The sequence below is a fragment of the Mesoplodon bidens genome, assembly GCF_964165515.1.
Source record: "Mesoplodon bidens genome assembly, chromosome: 6".
Lineage (NCBI taxonomy): Eukaryota > Metazoa > Chordata > Mammalia > Artiodactyla > Ziphiidae > Mesoplodon > Mesoplodon bidens.
In genome coordinates this window covers 46,225,986-46,240,597 of record NC_138162.1, presented here as the reverse complement: position 1 = coordinate 46,240,597, position 14,612 = coordinate 46,225,986, and the positions used below count along the sequence as shown (strand labels likewise).

The 14,612-nt window shown below is 40.5% G+C and overlaps 1 protein-coding gene across 1 annotated transcript; it reads left to right on the top strand.

Moving 5' to 3' along the window:
• Positions 1-14,612, top strand: CHMP5 (charged multivesicular body protein 5). Its single transcript, XM_081236211.1, has 8 exons — positions 1-344; positions 1,565-1,669; positions 3,310-3,356; positions 5,169-5,262; positions 5,415-5,486; positions 9,024-9,132; positions 10,637-10,749; positions 13,121-14,612. The coding sequence occupies exons 1-8, from the start codon at positions 276-278 to the stop codon at positions 13,169-13,171; spliced, it is 660 nt and encodes a 219-aa protein (XP_081092337.1). The 5' UTR covers positions 1-275; the 3' UTR covers positions 13,172-14,612.

Sequence of the window (14,612 nt, the reverse complement as noted above, 5' to 3'; positions counted from 1 at the left end):
CCCACCGACTCAGCCGAGGCCCCGCCTGGCTTATGAGGTCACGCCCACTCCCGCCACCGAGGCCACGCCCCCTGCTGACTCGGTCTCTCACCTCCAACCTCCTGCTGTTCTTCCCCGGAAGACCGAGCTGAAAATCCGGAAAAAGGATCGGTAAACGCCAATAGGCACATTGCGCTTGCGCATGGAGGGCCGGAAGTCAAGTCGGAGGCGGAGGTGATTCTGCTTCCGTTTCTGGTTTTGCTCCAGTGTTTGGGTTATCTTCGCGGCTGCTCAAGATGAACCGATTCTTCGGGAAAGCGAAACCCAAGGCTCCGCCGCCCAGCTTGACTGACTGCATTGGCACGGTGGGCACTTAGACACACATAACTAGGCTCAGGGACCCTGACACCCCCCAACCCCACCCACCCCCGGCTTCGGCGCCTACTCCTGGGTACCGGACCCATTGCATCTCAGCTCTCTCCACCCCACTTTCTTTCCTGTTACCCAAGTCACTGCTGACTCCACAAACCAGGGACCCCTAACCCATCACTGTCTCGCCCTTCTTGCGCCCCACCCCTTCTGGTGCCCAGTGCCGCGTCCACTCGCTGTTTCCTTACCTCCTCACCCCTACCAGCCATAGGCCCACGCAGCCTTCCCACCTCGTCCAGCCTGACCCCTAACTCCTCTTCCATCCCTCATCCCTCTCCCACGTCAGGACCCTTGGCTTGATACCCTAGTTCAACATATCTGTACCCCAATCCTGGATCTCAGTAACACAAAATTCAGAATTCTGACCCCTGACATTAAGCCACCACCTTCTATCCAAGCAAATAGCATTATTAGATCTGAGCCCTAGCCGGGGTCCACTGGGCACTAACCCATTTCACACACCTCCTGCTTGAGCCCTCAGCCTGACAAGCCTCTGATTCTAGGGAAATCTCAGCTAAGCCCAGAGATTCTCAAATTCTTTTTCTGCTCAAGCACCCTTGAGAGCGACCCTGGAATATTAGAATTTAGGGGGTGGAGTATAGTTTATGAAAGCTCTCCAGTGTTTCTGGCTGAGAATCTCCCCACCACCAACAGGAATCACTGTCTTCCACCTTTCACCATATGCTCTTCTTTTTTTTTTAATTAATTAATTTTATTTATTTATTTTTGGCTGCATTGGGTCTTAGTTGCTGCACGTGGGTTTTCTCTAGTTGCAGCGAGCGGGGGCTACTCTTCATTGCCATGAACGGGCTTCTCACTTCGGTGGCTTCTCTTGTTGCAGAGCACTGGCTCTAGGTGCACGGGCTTCAGCAGTTGTGGCATGCGGGCTCAGTAGTTGTGGCGCATGGGCTCCAGAGCACAGGCTCAGTAGTTGTGGTGCACGGGCTTAGTTGCTCCGTGGCATGTGGGCTCTTCCCAGACTAGGGATCGAACCTGTGCTCCCTGCATTGTCAGGCAGAATCTTAACCACTGCGCCACCAGGGAAGTCCCTCTTCTTTATTTTTCCTTTCTTCCTCTATATTCATTCCTCTCCTGCCACTTTTCATGTAAATGTATTGCAATAACTACTACTGCCTTTGATGTTTTTCCCCTCAAGGTGGACAGCAGGGCAGAATCTATTGACAAGAAGATTTCTCGGCTGGATGCTGAACTAGTGAAGTATAAGGATCAAATCAAGAAGATGAGAGAGGGTCCTGCAAAGGTAAGGTAGGCAGCACCTGAAGAAGGTACTGTGACAGCCTAACTTGAGCACCTGTGGAAGTAGGGCCTGGTGGTAAGGGCTGGTGAGAGATACAGAAGAGATGCTCACAGTCTAATAAAAAAACATACGTGAGGGTGTATCCTTCAGGGAGGAGAGTTTGCAGCCATATATGAGAGGAAGGCTGGGATTTGACCTGGTGGCAAGAAGATGCTGGTCACATGTCCAGAAGCATGTACATGGGAATTAGCATATTCTACTGAGAAAGTGCTATATTCTACCTGGAGAGCTGGGCCTGCTCAGGAATAATGAGTTGCCAGGCTAGTCAGGTTAGGTAAGTATAATAGACTGGTTAAGCAGTGGCATGTTGGGAAAAAAGTACCAGTGTTCTATTAATAATATCATCACTACCTACTAGCTGTGAGCTTTATAAAGTCAGTTAATTTTTTTTTTTTTTTTTTTTTGGCTGCATTGGGTCTTCGTTGCTGTGTGCGGGCTTTCTCTGGTTGTGGCAAGCGGGGGTTGCTCAGCAGTTGTGGCGCACGGGCTTAGCTGCTCCGCGGCATGTGGGATCTTCCCAGGCCAGGGCTCGAACCCGTGTCCCCTGCATTGGCGGGCAGATTCTTAACCACTGTGCCACCAGGGAAGTCCCCAGTTAATTTTTTATTTTCCTCTTCTGTTAGGTAGAAACATAGAGTTGTATATTTAAGTGCATGGACTGTGAATGTAGAACTGTCTTCTTTTTTCCCATCCCTGTAACTTATTAAACATTCAAGCTAGAGCAAGTTACTTAGCATCACTGAACCTCAGTTTGCCCATCTATAAAATGGGGATGATACCTACTTTAAAGTGTGAGATTAAATGAGGTAATTCATGTGACCTACATAGCACTGTGTCTAGTACATAGACACATTCAGTAAATGTTAGGTATTATTATCATCTGTGAAGTAATAATACCTGCTTTTCCTTCTTCATTGGAGGAGACAAAATGATTTATGAAACAGTATAGAAATGGAAGTGACAGGAGGATTTTCTCTGCCATCTTAGTTAGATAGCATGGAATGGAGAGCGACCAGAGGCAGGAAAGCCCACCTCGACTTGAGGAGATGAAAGCCTAAACCATGGTGGTAGTAATGAGAATGACATGAGAGGAATCAATTTAAAAGTGAGTTCTGAAAATCTAAGATGGCAGTGCATGAAGACACAGTAGAGAGAGGAAAGGTGAGGTTGGTGTAACAGTTCTCAACCTAGAGAGGTGAGAGACTGGTGGGGCCATTATTAGTCATTTCCAAGGTAAGAGCAGGCTGAGGAGTTTGGGCATGCTGAGTTTGAGTGGATAGCAGACTGTCCAAATTGGGAATCTCCCTAAGGCACCTAGATATACAAAATCGGCCCTCTTGGGGCTGGGAGTAGAGATAATATGCACTAGGAAAAGGAAATGTACTTCAGTACACTGAGATGTGGGATGCCAAGACTGAGACAAGCTGGGGCTTAAAGCCTGCTTGGGAAGTGAACAATCCAGGAGTCCCTGTGTCTACTACCTTGAAGATGAGAGGAAGTAGGTATGTGAGGATATGGGAGATTTTTTTTTACCATATGTATATTTTCTACTTCTTTTCATTAAAATCTGTTTTTCTCCCTAGAATATGGTCAAGCAGAAAGCCTTGCGGGTTTTAAAGCAAAAGCGGATGTAAGTTATAAGCATAACCTCCTTTCCTTTAGCAGGTTTAACCAAAAGGGAAATGGTCCTCCATTCCTTTAGGTTTTCATACCTTTAGGTTTTCATACCACTTTATAAGTATTCTTGAGTTAATTGCAAATTTCATTTACACATACAGTTAGCTGGGTTTTTCTCCCCCTGCATGTTCAGCAACATCTGTTGCAGCACTGTCCATTTAAATAGAACTTTTTGCTTTGATGGGAGGTGTTTTGTATCTCTGCTCTTCAGTACAGTAGCTATTAGCCATGCGTGGCTATTGAGCACTTGAAATGTAGCTAGTGTGACTAAGGAACTCAAGCTTTAATTTTATTTAATTTTAATAATTTAAGTAGCCATGTGTGGCTAGTGGCTTCTGTATTGGACTGCCCAGATCTATAGAGTTTGATTCTCCCATTTATTTAATTAGAGTGTGCCTTTTTAATTTTTATTTGTTTGTCTGTAAAATTGGGAATCTTGAATATTTGTTCCCTCCCATCAGAAGATTTAACGGTCCTTAATTTGTTTTAGGTGACTGTGTCCCAGTGTTTGAGCAGAAGCCCAAGAGTATCTTTGGTACTTACCCTTGTGAGCTGTTGAGACCCTCTGCAGGGTTATAGAGGTCAGATGTAATCAGCTAATAAAAGAACCAGAAAAATTGTTGATATCTCTATTCCTATTTATAAACTAACTTTTTATAAGACATCAGACACCATCTTACTCCTTTTAGATTAGACAGAATTGGAAAAATAAATTATAATGCCTAGAGTGGTGAGGGAGTATGATAAAACTGTTACCTCTCTAATGGGTAGCATTGCAATTTTTAGGTAACTTTTTTTTTTAATAAAAGGATATTATTCATTGTAGAAACTTGGCAAGTACATAAACATGAGTAGAAGAAAAGGAAATCTACCTAGATTCCTACTAGCAGAAATAACCACCTTTAAAATGCTGATTTCTTACAGTTCCTTTCTCTGCTTGTGCATACATGGTATGTGTGCATATAATTTTTTAGAAAATAACAAATGGCACGTATATAGGTTATCCTTTTCCACTTAATGTTATATCATGAGTGTTTTTGTCCTTCTAAATACTCTTTGCAAACATTATACTTTTTAACGGGGTAATAATGTTCCACCACCATTTGCCTGCATCATTGACCGTTTTTCTTCTGGTTGGATGGTTAGATGGTTTCGAAATATTGTATAAGGACTATAATGATATAAGTCTTTGAGGCAGTATTATAAGTTGATATAAAGCTTTATTTAAAAAAAAACGTGGAGTGCCAGGCGTTATATTAGGTTGGATAGATTACCTATTTGTGGATACGAGATTAATAAAATAACATACCTGTCCTCAAGGAGTTCAGTCTACTGGAAAAACAGTTTCATTATATGTATGAAGAGCCTTAAAAACAGTCTTGCCCTTTCCCCCAAGAATTCCATTTCTGGGACTTTAGCATAGGAAATAATCTAAAACATTATAAAGACATGTATTAAGACTTCTTAACAATGTAGAAAGCAGCAGTAATAATAATAATGTAGAAAGCAGCAGTAATAATAATAATGTTAAGTGGAAAATAGTGTTGTAACTAAAATATATACAAAGGAAAAAGACTGGAGGGACACCAAATAATGTTTGTGTTAGATTGATTAAATTGTTTTTCCCAATTTTTCTGTGTATTTAATTTTTTAATGTTTGTTGTTATTGTTTTTAAGAAAATTCTCTTATTTTGTGTTAGAGATACTTTCTTCCTGAGGATTTCTATCTGGCTCACATTTATCCTTCTCAATTGACTCTAAAAAGGTATGAGCAGCAGCGGGACAATCTTGCCCAACAGTCATTTAACATGGAACAAGCCAATTACACCATCCAGTCATTGAAGGACACCAAGACCACGGTACTCCCAAAACACCTTTGCCATGGTTTTATTTTATTTTTGTTTTATTTTATTTTATTTTTGTACTCTGTGCTCTTTTCTTATGGTTTTTAAAAGACAGTTTAACCAACATGGGTTCTTAAGACATGGTGTTTTCTCTTTCCTTTTTTTAGGTTGATGCTATGAAACTGGGTGTAAAGGAGATGAAGAAAGCATACAAGCAAGTGAAAATCGACCAGATTGAGGTGAGATGTGTGCTGGTTTCTCCAAGAATATACACTTGTTTCTGAAAGAATCAAAATGATTGTGTATGTGATGGGAAGAGCACAGGAGAGGGATTGAATCTTGGGTTCTGCCATTTACTAATAGAGTAACTTTGGGAAAGGGTACCAAAGGTCTCACTTTCCTCATTGTTAACCTAAGGATCCTAATACCACATACAATTATAATTAGGATGAAATAAATGAGCTGGTGTATCTAAACGCACAATGCCTGGCCCCTAATAAGCACCCAGTGAATAAGCACCCAGTTTTCTTTTACTTCTAACTCACTTGATTTTTAGTCAGTTGCCTCAATTGTAAAGTAGTGATGTTGCTGCTCATCTCCCAGGATTGTCCCGAGTGTAAAATGGGGACATATACATAAAGTGCTTAGCACGGTTCCTGGTGTAGAATTGATTCCCTCTTCTAGTAATTCTCTTTATATTTTTCCTCCAGTTTTATTGAGATACACTTGACATATAACATTGTGTAAGTTGAAGGTATTCAACATGATGATTTGATACATATATATATAGTGAAATGGTTACCACTATAAAGTTAGTTAACACCTTCATAACCTCACATAATTACTATTTTTTTGTGGTGAGAATATTTAAGGTTTACTTTCCTAGCAACTTGCAAGTATTGTTAAATGTAGCCACCATGCTGTACTTTAGATCCCCAGAACTTGAGTCATCTTTTTTTTAAAGGTTATATTCCATTTATAGTTATTATAAAATATTGACTGTATTCCTTGTTGTACAATATATCCTTGTAGCTTATGTATTTCATACATAGTAGTTTGTGCCTCCTGATCCTCTACCCCCAATTCTTTAGTTTTTTTTTTTTTTTTTTTGGCTGCACTGGGTCTTAGTTGCGGCACACGGGATCTTCACTGCAGCATGCGGGCTTCTTAGTTGTTGCATACGGGCTTCTTAGTTGTGCATGCAAACTCTTAGTTGTGGCATGCGGACTCTTAGTTGCGGCAGATGGGATCTAGTTCCCCGACCAGGGATCGAACCCTGGCCCCCTGCACTGGGAGCACAGAGTCTTACCCACTGGCCCACCATGGAAGTCCCTAGATTTTTAACAATAATGTCATTAGGTCCTTAAAATTAACATTTCTTTTTGAGATCATGTTTTGGCTGGGGCACTGAGCCCTAAGAGTTTGGCTCCTCTCGCCTCTCTCAGTTGAACAGCACAGATGGCAGACAGGGTTAGCGGAAGGAGTAGTGACTGGCCTGAGGAAAAGGCTTCCTTTCTGCGTATGTGATAGTTCTAACCCCCGGAGTAGAATGTCTCTTTCTAAGACGGCATGGACTCAGTTTTGTTCACTATTGTATCCCCAGTGCCCCAAACAATGCCTGTCCATAGTTGGTGCTCAGAAAGTATTTAATGATTGATGAACAAATGAACTAGAGGCCATTCATGGAGATAAAGCAGTTCTGCCCAATTGAAGCATTATTTGTTGGTGGAATATTTACTATGTCCCCAGCATTTTAACTGCTTCTGCAGACGTATTCTCTGGTAGGGTAGTTTGGTCTTTAGTAAGTGAAGGCATTCCTCCCATCTTGCTCTTTTCCAGCACCCCTCCTTATACTTCTCGGCACCCTCTTTCTAATCCTCCACACCAGTCTCTACTTACAAGAATTTAGGCTTAGTGATATCTTCCAGGCGATTCACTGAGAAAAATGTTCTGAGTATGCTTGTCTTATTTGTGTATTATTATTTGATAATAAAATAAAATGAAACTGAATTTTATTTTCTGCTTTTCGGGTTCCTTGTGTTTTAATTAGTGCTATTTAATGAACAAAATAGAAATTTTGATCTTTCTGGTTTTTTGTATGTTTCTTCATCTTTCACCTATGGTTGTCTGACTCTCTCCCCATCTAATTATCCTTCTCCTGTCACCTCATAGATTTGCCTGCATGACAGGTGGAAAGCCCCTTTCGTTGTAACTTTTTTGATGTGTATGGGTATGTGTCTTTGGCTGGTCTAGGTATTTTGAATTCCATTTGTTTTCCTAAAATACTTTACTTGTAAAACATTTTCACTGTTTTATAGTGCTCATTCAGAAAATTTGCCTCTATGTATGTATGTTCCCCTGTTTCTGTCTTTTTTGTTTCCCAGTTTCTGCACATCAAGTGTAGTGCTTATATTTGTTTTGTATTGATTTTGTTTGTTTTTCCAGAACTGAACCTGCTAATTCTTTGTGATGATTTTTTTCTTTTCTGTGTCTATCCTAGAGTCTGTTGCTAGGAATCCTATCCATAGATGATTTTGGCAGACTTGTCTTGACATGTAAAAGCATAATATAAGTTCAACTTGATTAGTTTATGCTATTTTCATTCTATTTTAAGTATTGTTTTAGCCAGTGCTTCTCTGTATAGCAGACTGTTACATATGTACAATAGTTTGGCACTTGCAAATGCAGAAAAGCAAAGCATTTTCTTTTTAAAAAAATGTTTTTCTCCGCTTTATTTTATACCCTTTATATGGAAAAACAAACCTAATCTGGGGGCCAGGAAGAAGTTTTTAAATGTTTTGCATTGCTCTAGAAATTCTGAAGGATAAGTGGTGCTGATTTTGACCCTCTGTGTTATCAACACTAGTCCATTCCCCTCTATGTGGAATTTTCAGTATATGAAAAACATATTGTTTTGCACATCCTTAACTCAGTAGAAGATATATAGTATTAAGTGCTTAGTGTTTGACACATATTATGACATGTATTATTGCAATAAATCCTTATAATAACCCTATGAAGAATGACTATTAATAATCCCATTTTACAGATGAGGAAATAAAGGCTAAGAGACATTACTTTTCATTGAGTAATGGCCAAATTTTAGCTTGGATATGTTTGACTCCAGAGTCTGCTCTTCTAACCATTATACTAACTGCCCTATATTATGCTATAGCACTTCTCAGATTGGTTTTACATTCTTTCTGGCCTTGTAATAGTCTCCCAGTTAAGTACAAATAGATAATTCCCAGAAGATTTATGCCCTCAATCAATTTTTTTCACCTGCCTGGTCTCAGGTATCAAGCCTATCCTGATTACATTTCTGTTTCCCCATCCAGGGTGGGCCCAGTACAACTTTTTTGTACTACCCAGTTGTTTCCGCTACTGCTTCCTTTCCCTGTACAGCGTAGTCAGTTTTTGGCTGACTCAAGAAGAGTAATTTGCTTGTCTGAATTACCTCCTTTTCTCTATTAACTAGAAAAATTTTGATAGTGTAAATATTGCTTGATTTGATGTTTCAAGCAAACTTTCTGTAATGAGAGAGCTGACTGGGCATCTATTCTTGCAATAGAAGTTTGGATTTCCGTGAAGCACCTTAAATTCAAATGCAAGATTACCAATTCTATTCTTTATTTTTAAGTTTACATTTTACCACCCAAAATAAGATTATGTGGGCCATTGCTCATTTCTGAGATTCAGGGGAGAGAATAGGGACAGGGGGTAGTTAGAGAAAAATGGTAAGAAATGAATAAAAATCCTGTCATATATTTTTGTAGGATCTACAAGACCAGCTAGAGGATATGATGGAAGATGCAAATGAAATCCAAGAAGCACTGAGTCGTAGTTATGGCACCCCAGAATTAGATGAAGATGACCTAGAAGCAGGTAAGTTATAGGAAAAGCACTGTATATGTAGCTTTAGCATCTGAGAGGAGCGACTGCCTGGGACCTTTTCTCCCAAATGTTAGAGAAAATTTCTGCAACAGTTCCCTGAGAGTTTATGGTATAGTCTCTGGGCAAAGAGCTTGAGAGGCAGCCATATCAGATTTGCATACCCCACCAACTCTGGGATGGACAAGCTCTGAAGGAATGTCTAGACAAAGGCCTCTGCTGACCTGGTGCTTGGTATCCAAACACTGCCATTCCCTGCCATTTTCCTTTTGATTTTTTTTCTCTTTATTTCCCTGCTGGAGTCCTCTCCCTCAGAACAGCGAAGCAGATCAAGAAACAGTAGTTGGCAAATACTTAGTGTGCATCTACTATATGCCAGGCACTGTATTAGATGCTGGGGATTCAGCCTTGAAGAAAACAAATGCAATCCCTGCATTTATGAAGCTTCTCCTCTAGCAGGGGTAAGAAACTGCTTGTTTCAAGTAATTCATTAATTATAAGAGTACAAACTGTTGGGAAGGAGAAGTATGGGGTACCATAGGAGCACATAGCCAGTGAATCTAACCTATTTGGGAGTCACTGACAGGCATTGCACCTGAAGGATGAGCAGAGGGTAGCAAGACAAAATGGAAGGGGTTGTTAAGTGGCCTCGCAGAGAGTTGTTTAGAAACTATTCCTGTAGTCCATTTAAGAAATTGTGGTGGCTGAGACTATGGTGGTGGTAGCAAAAACAGAGATAAGTGGACATATTGAAGAAATTTTAGGAGGTTGAATGGACAAGACCTAATGATTGATTGGGTGTGGAGAGAGAGGGAGGTGTCAGAGGTGTTTGTCAATTTCTAGCATGAGCAACTAGGTAGATGGCAAGACCACCCCACACTGGGTTTTCTGTTGCGTGATTCCCCTGTCCCATTACTACTACTTCTTTCTCTCCATGTTCTGTTTTGCCTAGAACCTTTTTTCCCCCATTTATTTCTTATTTCTCATCTTAAGTTTCCTCTGATGAGTCTCTACCTGCTGTTGCCATTTCCCCTGGTCACTTCCAACTCACTTTGCCATAGACTTATTTTTAAAGCCTGATCTCATGCAATGGTCACTCACTATACAACAATCTCATGCCTCCTTTCACTGCCTGCTTTCAAGTTCATCAATAAATGGGAGAGGATTTTTTACATTTGTTATCATCAGGATTTTCTAATTTGAATTGGCCAACCGATAACTATAGAAGACTCATGAAGACTGGGCCTTATAAACCTGTGGGGAATGGTTTTGTTTGTTTGTTTGTTTTATTTTTGTGTTTCATGGATTTTTACCACACCAGTTCCCCTGAAAATTTCTTACAATGGCCATCTTTTATTTTGAAAATAGAAATTAATAATCACCTTCTCTTTGTTTCTAAGTTTTCATCTTATTGCAAATAATTTGGGCAACTTTCTTAACATTAGCTGCCAATTTTCTTGCTTATATTTTTTTGAAATATTGACTATTTCAATCTCAGAGTTGGATGCACTGGGCGATGAGCTTCTGGCTGATGAAGACAGTTCTTATTTGGATGAAGCAGCAGCTGCACCTGCAATTCCAGAAGGTGTTCCCACTGACACAAAGAATAAGGTGAAAGCTTTTTCTGTTTTATTTTCTATGCAAAATGGTCTGAGAATCTAAAAGGTATTCTTAAGTAAGAATAAGGTGAAATCTTTTTCTGTTTTATTTTCTATGCAGAATGGTCTGGGAATCTAAAAGGTATTCTTAAGTAAGAACAAGGAAAGACTGTCATTATCTTGGGAACCCTTGAAAGCCCAGTTTTCCCACATTGGATTGTGGATAGGCTACATAAATAGTGTCACTGAGTTCCAGGGATGGTTTTATTCAATGACAATTTGTATAGTATACATAATCACTTTTGTGAGCTTCGACTGGGTGCTATTGGGTTTTAGACATTTCCTGGGAAAGCAGCAGCAACATATGCATGAACCATGCAGGGTGGCAGTATAAAATAAAGGTCCACTCCAGACACGATGATCAATAATAGGGTGGATTTTTTTTTGAACTAGGGATTCATAATTTAAGTATAAAACTTAATGTAGAAAGATTCTACTTCAACAAGGAAAAAGAATCAGGATACATGGGTGTAAGCCTGAGATTGACACCACTAACTGTGAGACCTTGGCAAATCACTTAGCTGTTTTGAACTTCTCTGTTCCTTGCATCTATAAAATGCAGGTAACTGTAATTATCTCACATAATTGTTGCGTAGATCAAATTAGATCATGTATGTAAAAGGACTTTGCGAACTTAAAGCCCTGTTCAAATCTACATGCTTGTCATTATAAATAGATAAAATTTTGCTGCTGATAAAATCCTGTTTACCCCATCCGAGTTTCTGGTATCACATGTCATTTTTTCTATTGCCACTGACCGTTTACAGTCCTGGTGTTTACCTACTCCCAACGTGCACATTGAGGTGCACATTATAGTTGACAGAATCCTAGAGTGGGAGCCAGTCTCAGCTCTGCCTTTATTCACTGTGTGACTTTGAGCAAATTAGAAGTTCGTATCTTCTCTCTGAACCTCATGGTTTTCCTACCTGTGCAATGTGGGGAACAAAAAGGTGGGAAAGTAGATAATTTCTCAGGTCCCTTATAACTGAATTTTTTTTAATATTTATTTATTTGGTTGCATTGGGTCTTAGTTGCAGCAAGTGGACTCCTTAGTTGCAGCTCGCCAGCTCCTTAGTTGTGGCATGCGAACTCTTAGTTGCAGCACGCATGTGGGATCTAGTTCCCAGACCAGGGATCAAACCCGAGCCCCCTGCATTGGGAGTGAGGAGTCCTAACCACCGCGCCACCAGGGAAGTCCCTCTTATAACTGGTTTTGATGAATGTGTGTGTTCCCCTACCGTACCCCTCCCCCCGCTTACTTGAGCCTGGGGTCGTCCTACCTTTCTGTACTACACAGGCCACCCTCACCATTTCAAGGCACCAGGTACATAGGTTGCTTTTTCTCAGCATACCTAAAATCATTTTTGTTAACACTACCATAGCCCATCTTTTCAAATCCTTAGTAACAGGTCCCTGAGAGATGTGTGTTATTTCCACTTTTAGAAGGTCACAGATTCCTGACTTAAATGTGCTGTTGAGGTATGGTTTCTGAATTGATAGTGGTGTCACTGCCTGTAAGTTTGTAGTAAAGTGTGATATGGAAGTGACTGCCTGTCCCAGGGCACCGCTCCTTCAAGGATTGATGAGGCAGGCTTCCCTGGTGGTGCAGTGGTTAGGAATCCGCCTGCCAATGCAGAGGACACAGGTTCGAGCCCTGGTTCCACATGCCGCGTAACAACTAAGCCCGTGTGCCACAACTACTGAGCCTGAGCTCTGGAGCCCACGAGCCACAACTACTGGAGCCCCTGTGCCTAGAGCCCATGCTCCATAACAAGAAAAGCCACTGCAATGAGAAGCCCACGCACCGCAATGAAGAGTAGCCCCCGCTCTCCACAACTAGAGAAAAGCCCACGTGCAGCAACAAAGACCCAATGCAGCCAAAACTAAATAAATTAAATAAATAAATTTTTAAAAATAATTAAATAAATAAAAGGATTGATGAGGCTACAAAAGGTATTGGTTCACTTTGGGATCAGAGTGAAAGTGGGAATCTGGAGGTAAGCACTCACTCCTCTGCCTTCACTCCTGGACATTCCCAGTCCCCTTTTCCCCTTTCTGGGTTTACTCTTAGGTTTCTCTTTCTCTCTGTACTCTTCCCTTACTCTGCAAGGAGTCATCCCTTTTGATCCCTTCCACTTCTTTTCCTGGTTTATCACTTCCCCCTTTACCTTTTATAAAACAGCTTGTTCTCATCTTATCAGTGGGATTTTTGTTTTCATTGATTAAACACTTAGAAATGAGTTTTGACTACTAAACACTTGTAATCTTTTTCTTTTTTTATCATTTGGAAAATAGTGGCACTAAGCATTTCTTCCTTTTCACAGGATGGAGTCTTGGTGGATGAATTCGGATTGCCACAGATCCCTGCTTCGTAGACTTGCATCATTCAAGTACATCATGTAAAATAAACACATATTCTGGGACTAGGAAATATTTATCTTTCCAAGTTTGCCATAACAGGTTTAGGTTTCTTTCCTTTCTTTGGAGGAGAAGTTAATTACATTGCTTTCATTTCTTTTCCGTTAAGAGACTCATTGCTTGAAGGAAGCTTTCTTCATACTAAATTTTTATTCCTTTTCTCTTATGAAAGACTAACTTACTTAAAATTATCATTAGGTATGTATAACTTCATTCCTTAATAATAATTTTGAGATAAAACCAAGGAAATGGGAATCTTTAAGTTCTATGATAGCATATCTCCACAATCTCAAATTGACCCAATAAATTGATGACAAAGACGAGATTAGTGGGACTGTCCATATTATGATCCCAAACCATTTTCTCTTGTGGTATTATAGGTTGGTTAAAGTGATGGCTTTCTTTGGTGAGTTTTGTTGTGTCTTGTGAGTAAATCGTTGCTGTGTCCAATACTGGAATGGAATTATCACTACTGTGTCATGGGTGGCTATTTTGATTCTGTGGTTCATTCAGTATTACATTGGACTTGTAATCAATAATGAATATTTCTTGATATTTAATGTATAGGACATTTATTTATACTCAATAAATATTTTTCAAAAGGATATAATTTTAATAGTATTACCTCAGCCTGAAACTTCCACTACAGAAACCAAATTTAATATGATTTTAATGTCGACTCAGCCCAAAAACTCCACTACAGAAATCGAATTTAACTGGCAGCATTGTGGTATAGTGGAAAGAGCAAGGAGCAATCCAGGCTTGGGCCCTGGGTCTGCATCTAATAACTACTGAGTAGCCCACTCACACCTCTAAATTTTAATTTCCTTACTAGTAAAATCATGCTTTCCTCACAAGCTTTTGTGAGGAATAATTGATTGTCTTGAGTAATTTGTTAACTGCCATGTCTCATATGAGGGGTTATTAACAATTAAAAATCAGGGGTTGGGAGTTCTCTGGCAGTCCAGTGGTTAGCACTTGGCACTTTCACTGCCATGGTCTCGGGTTCAATCCCTGGTCGGGGAACTAAGGTCCTGCAAGCTGCGCAGCTCGGCAAAAAAAAAAAAAAAAAAAAAAAGTGGGCTTTATTCCCTTCTTGGGAAGTGCCTGGATTGCTACAGCAAGTCCAAATTCCTGCTAGATTTCAGGGTCTTTAATGATCCATCCTCCCTTCTGCCAGCCTCACTGGCTGCCTCACAGTGTCACATGCACCAGCCTTTCATGTGTCAGCAGATCAATAAACATTTATTGAACACCAGCCCTGTAGAGTCTCTATACCGACCCAGGGGATACCAAGAACAATCACAGCTCCTCTCTTCAAAACTTCACTGTCTAGTTATAGGTGAGAATGAGACACGGATGTAACCCTCTCCCACCCCCACTAACCTCACCCTTGAA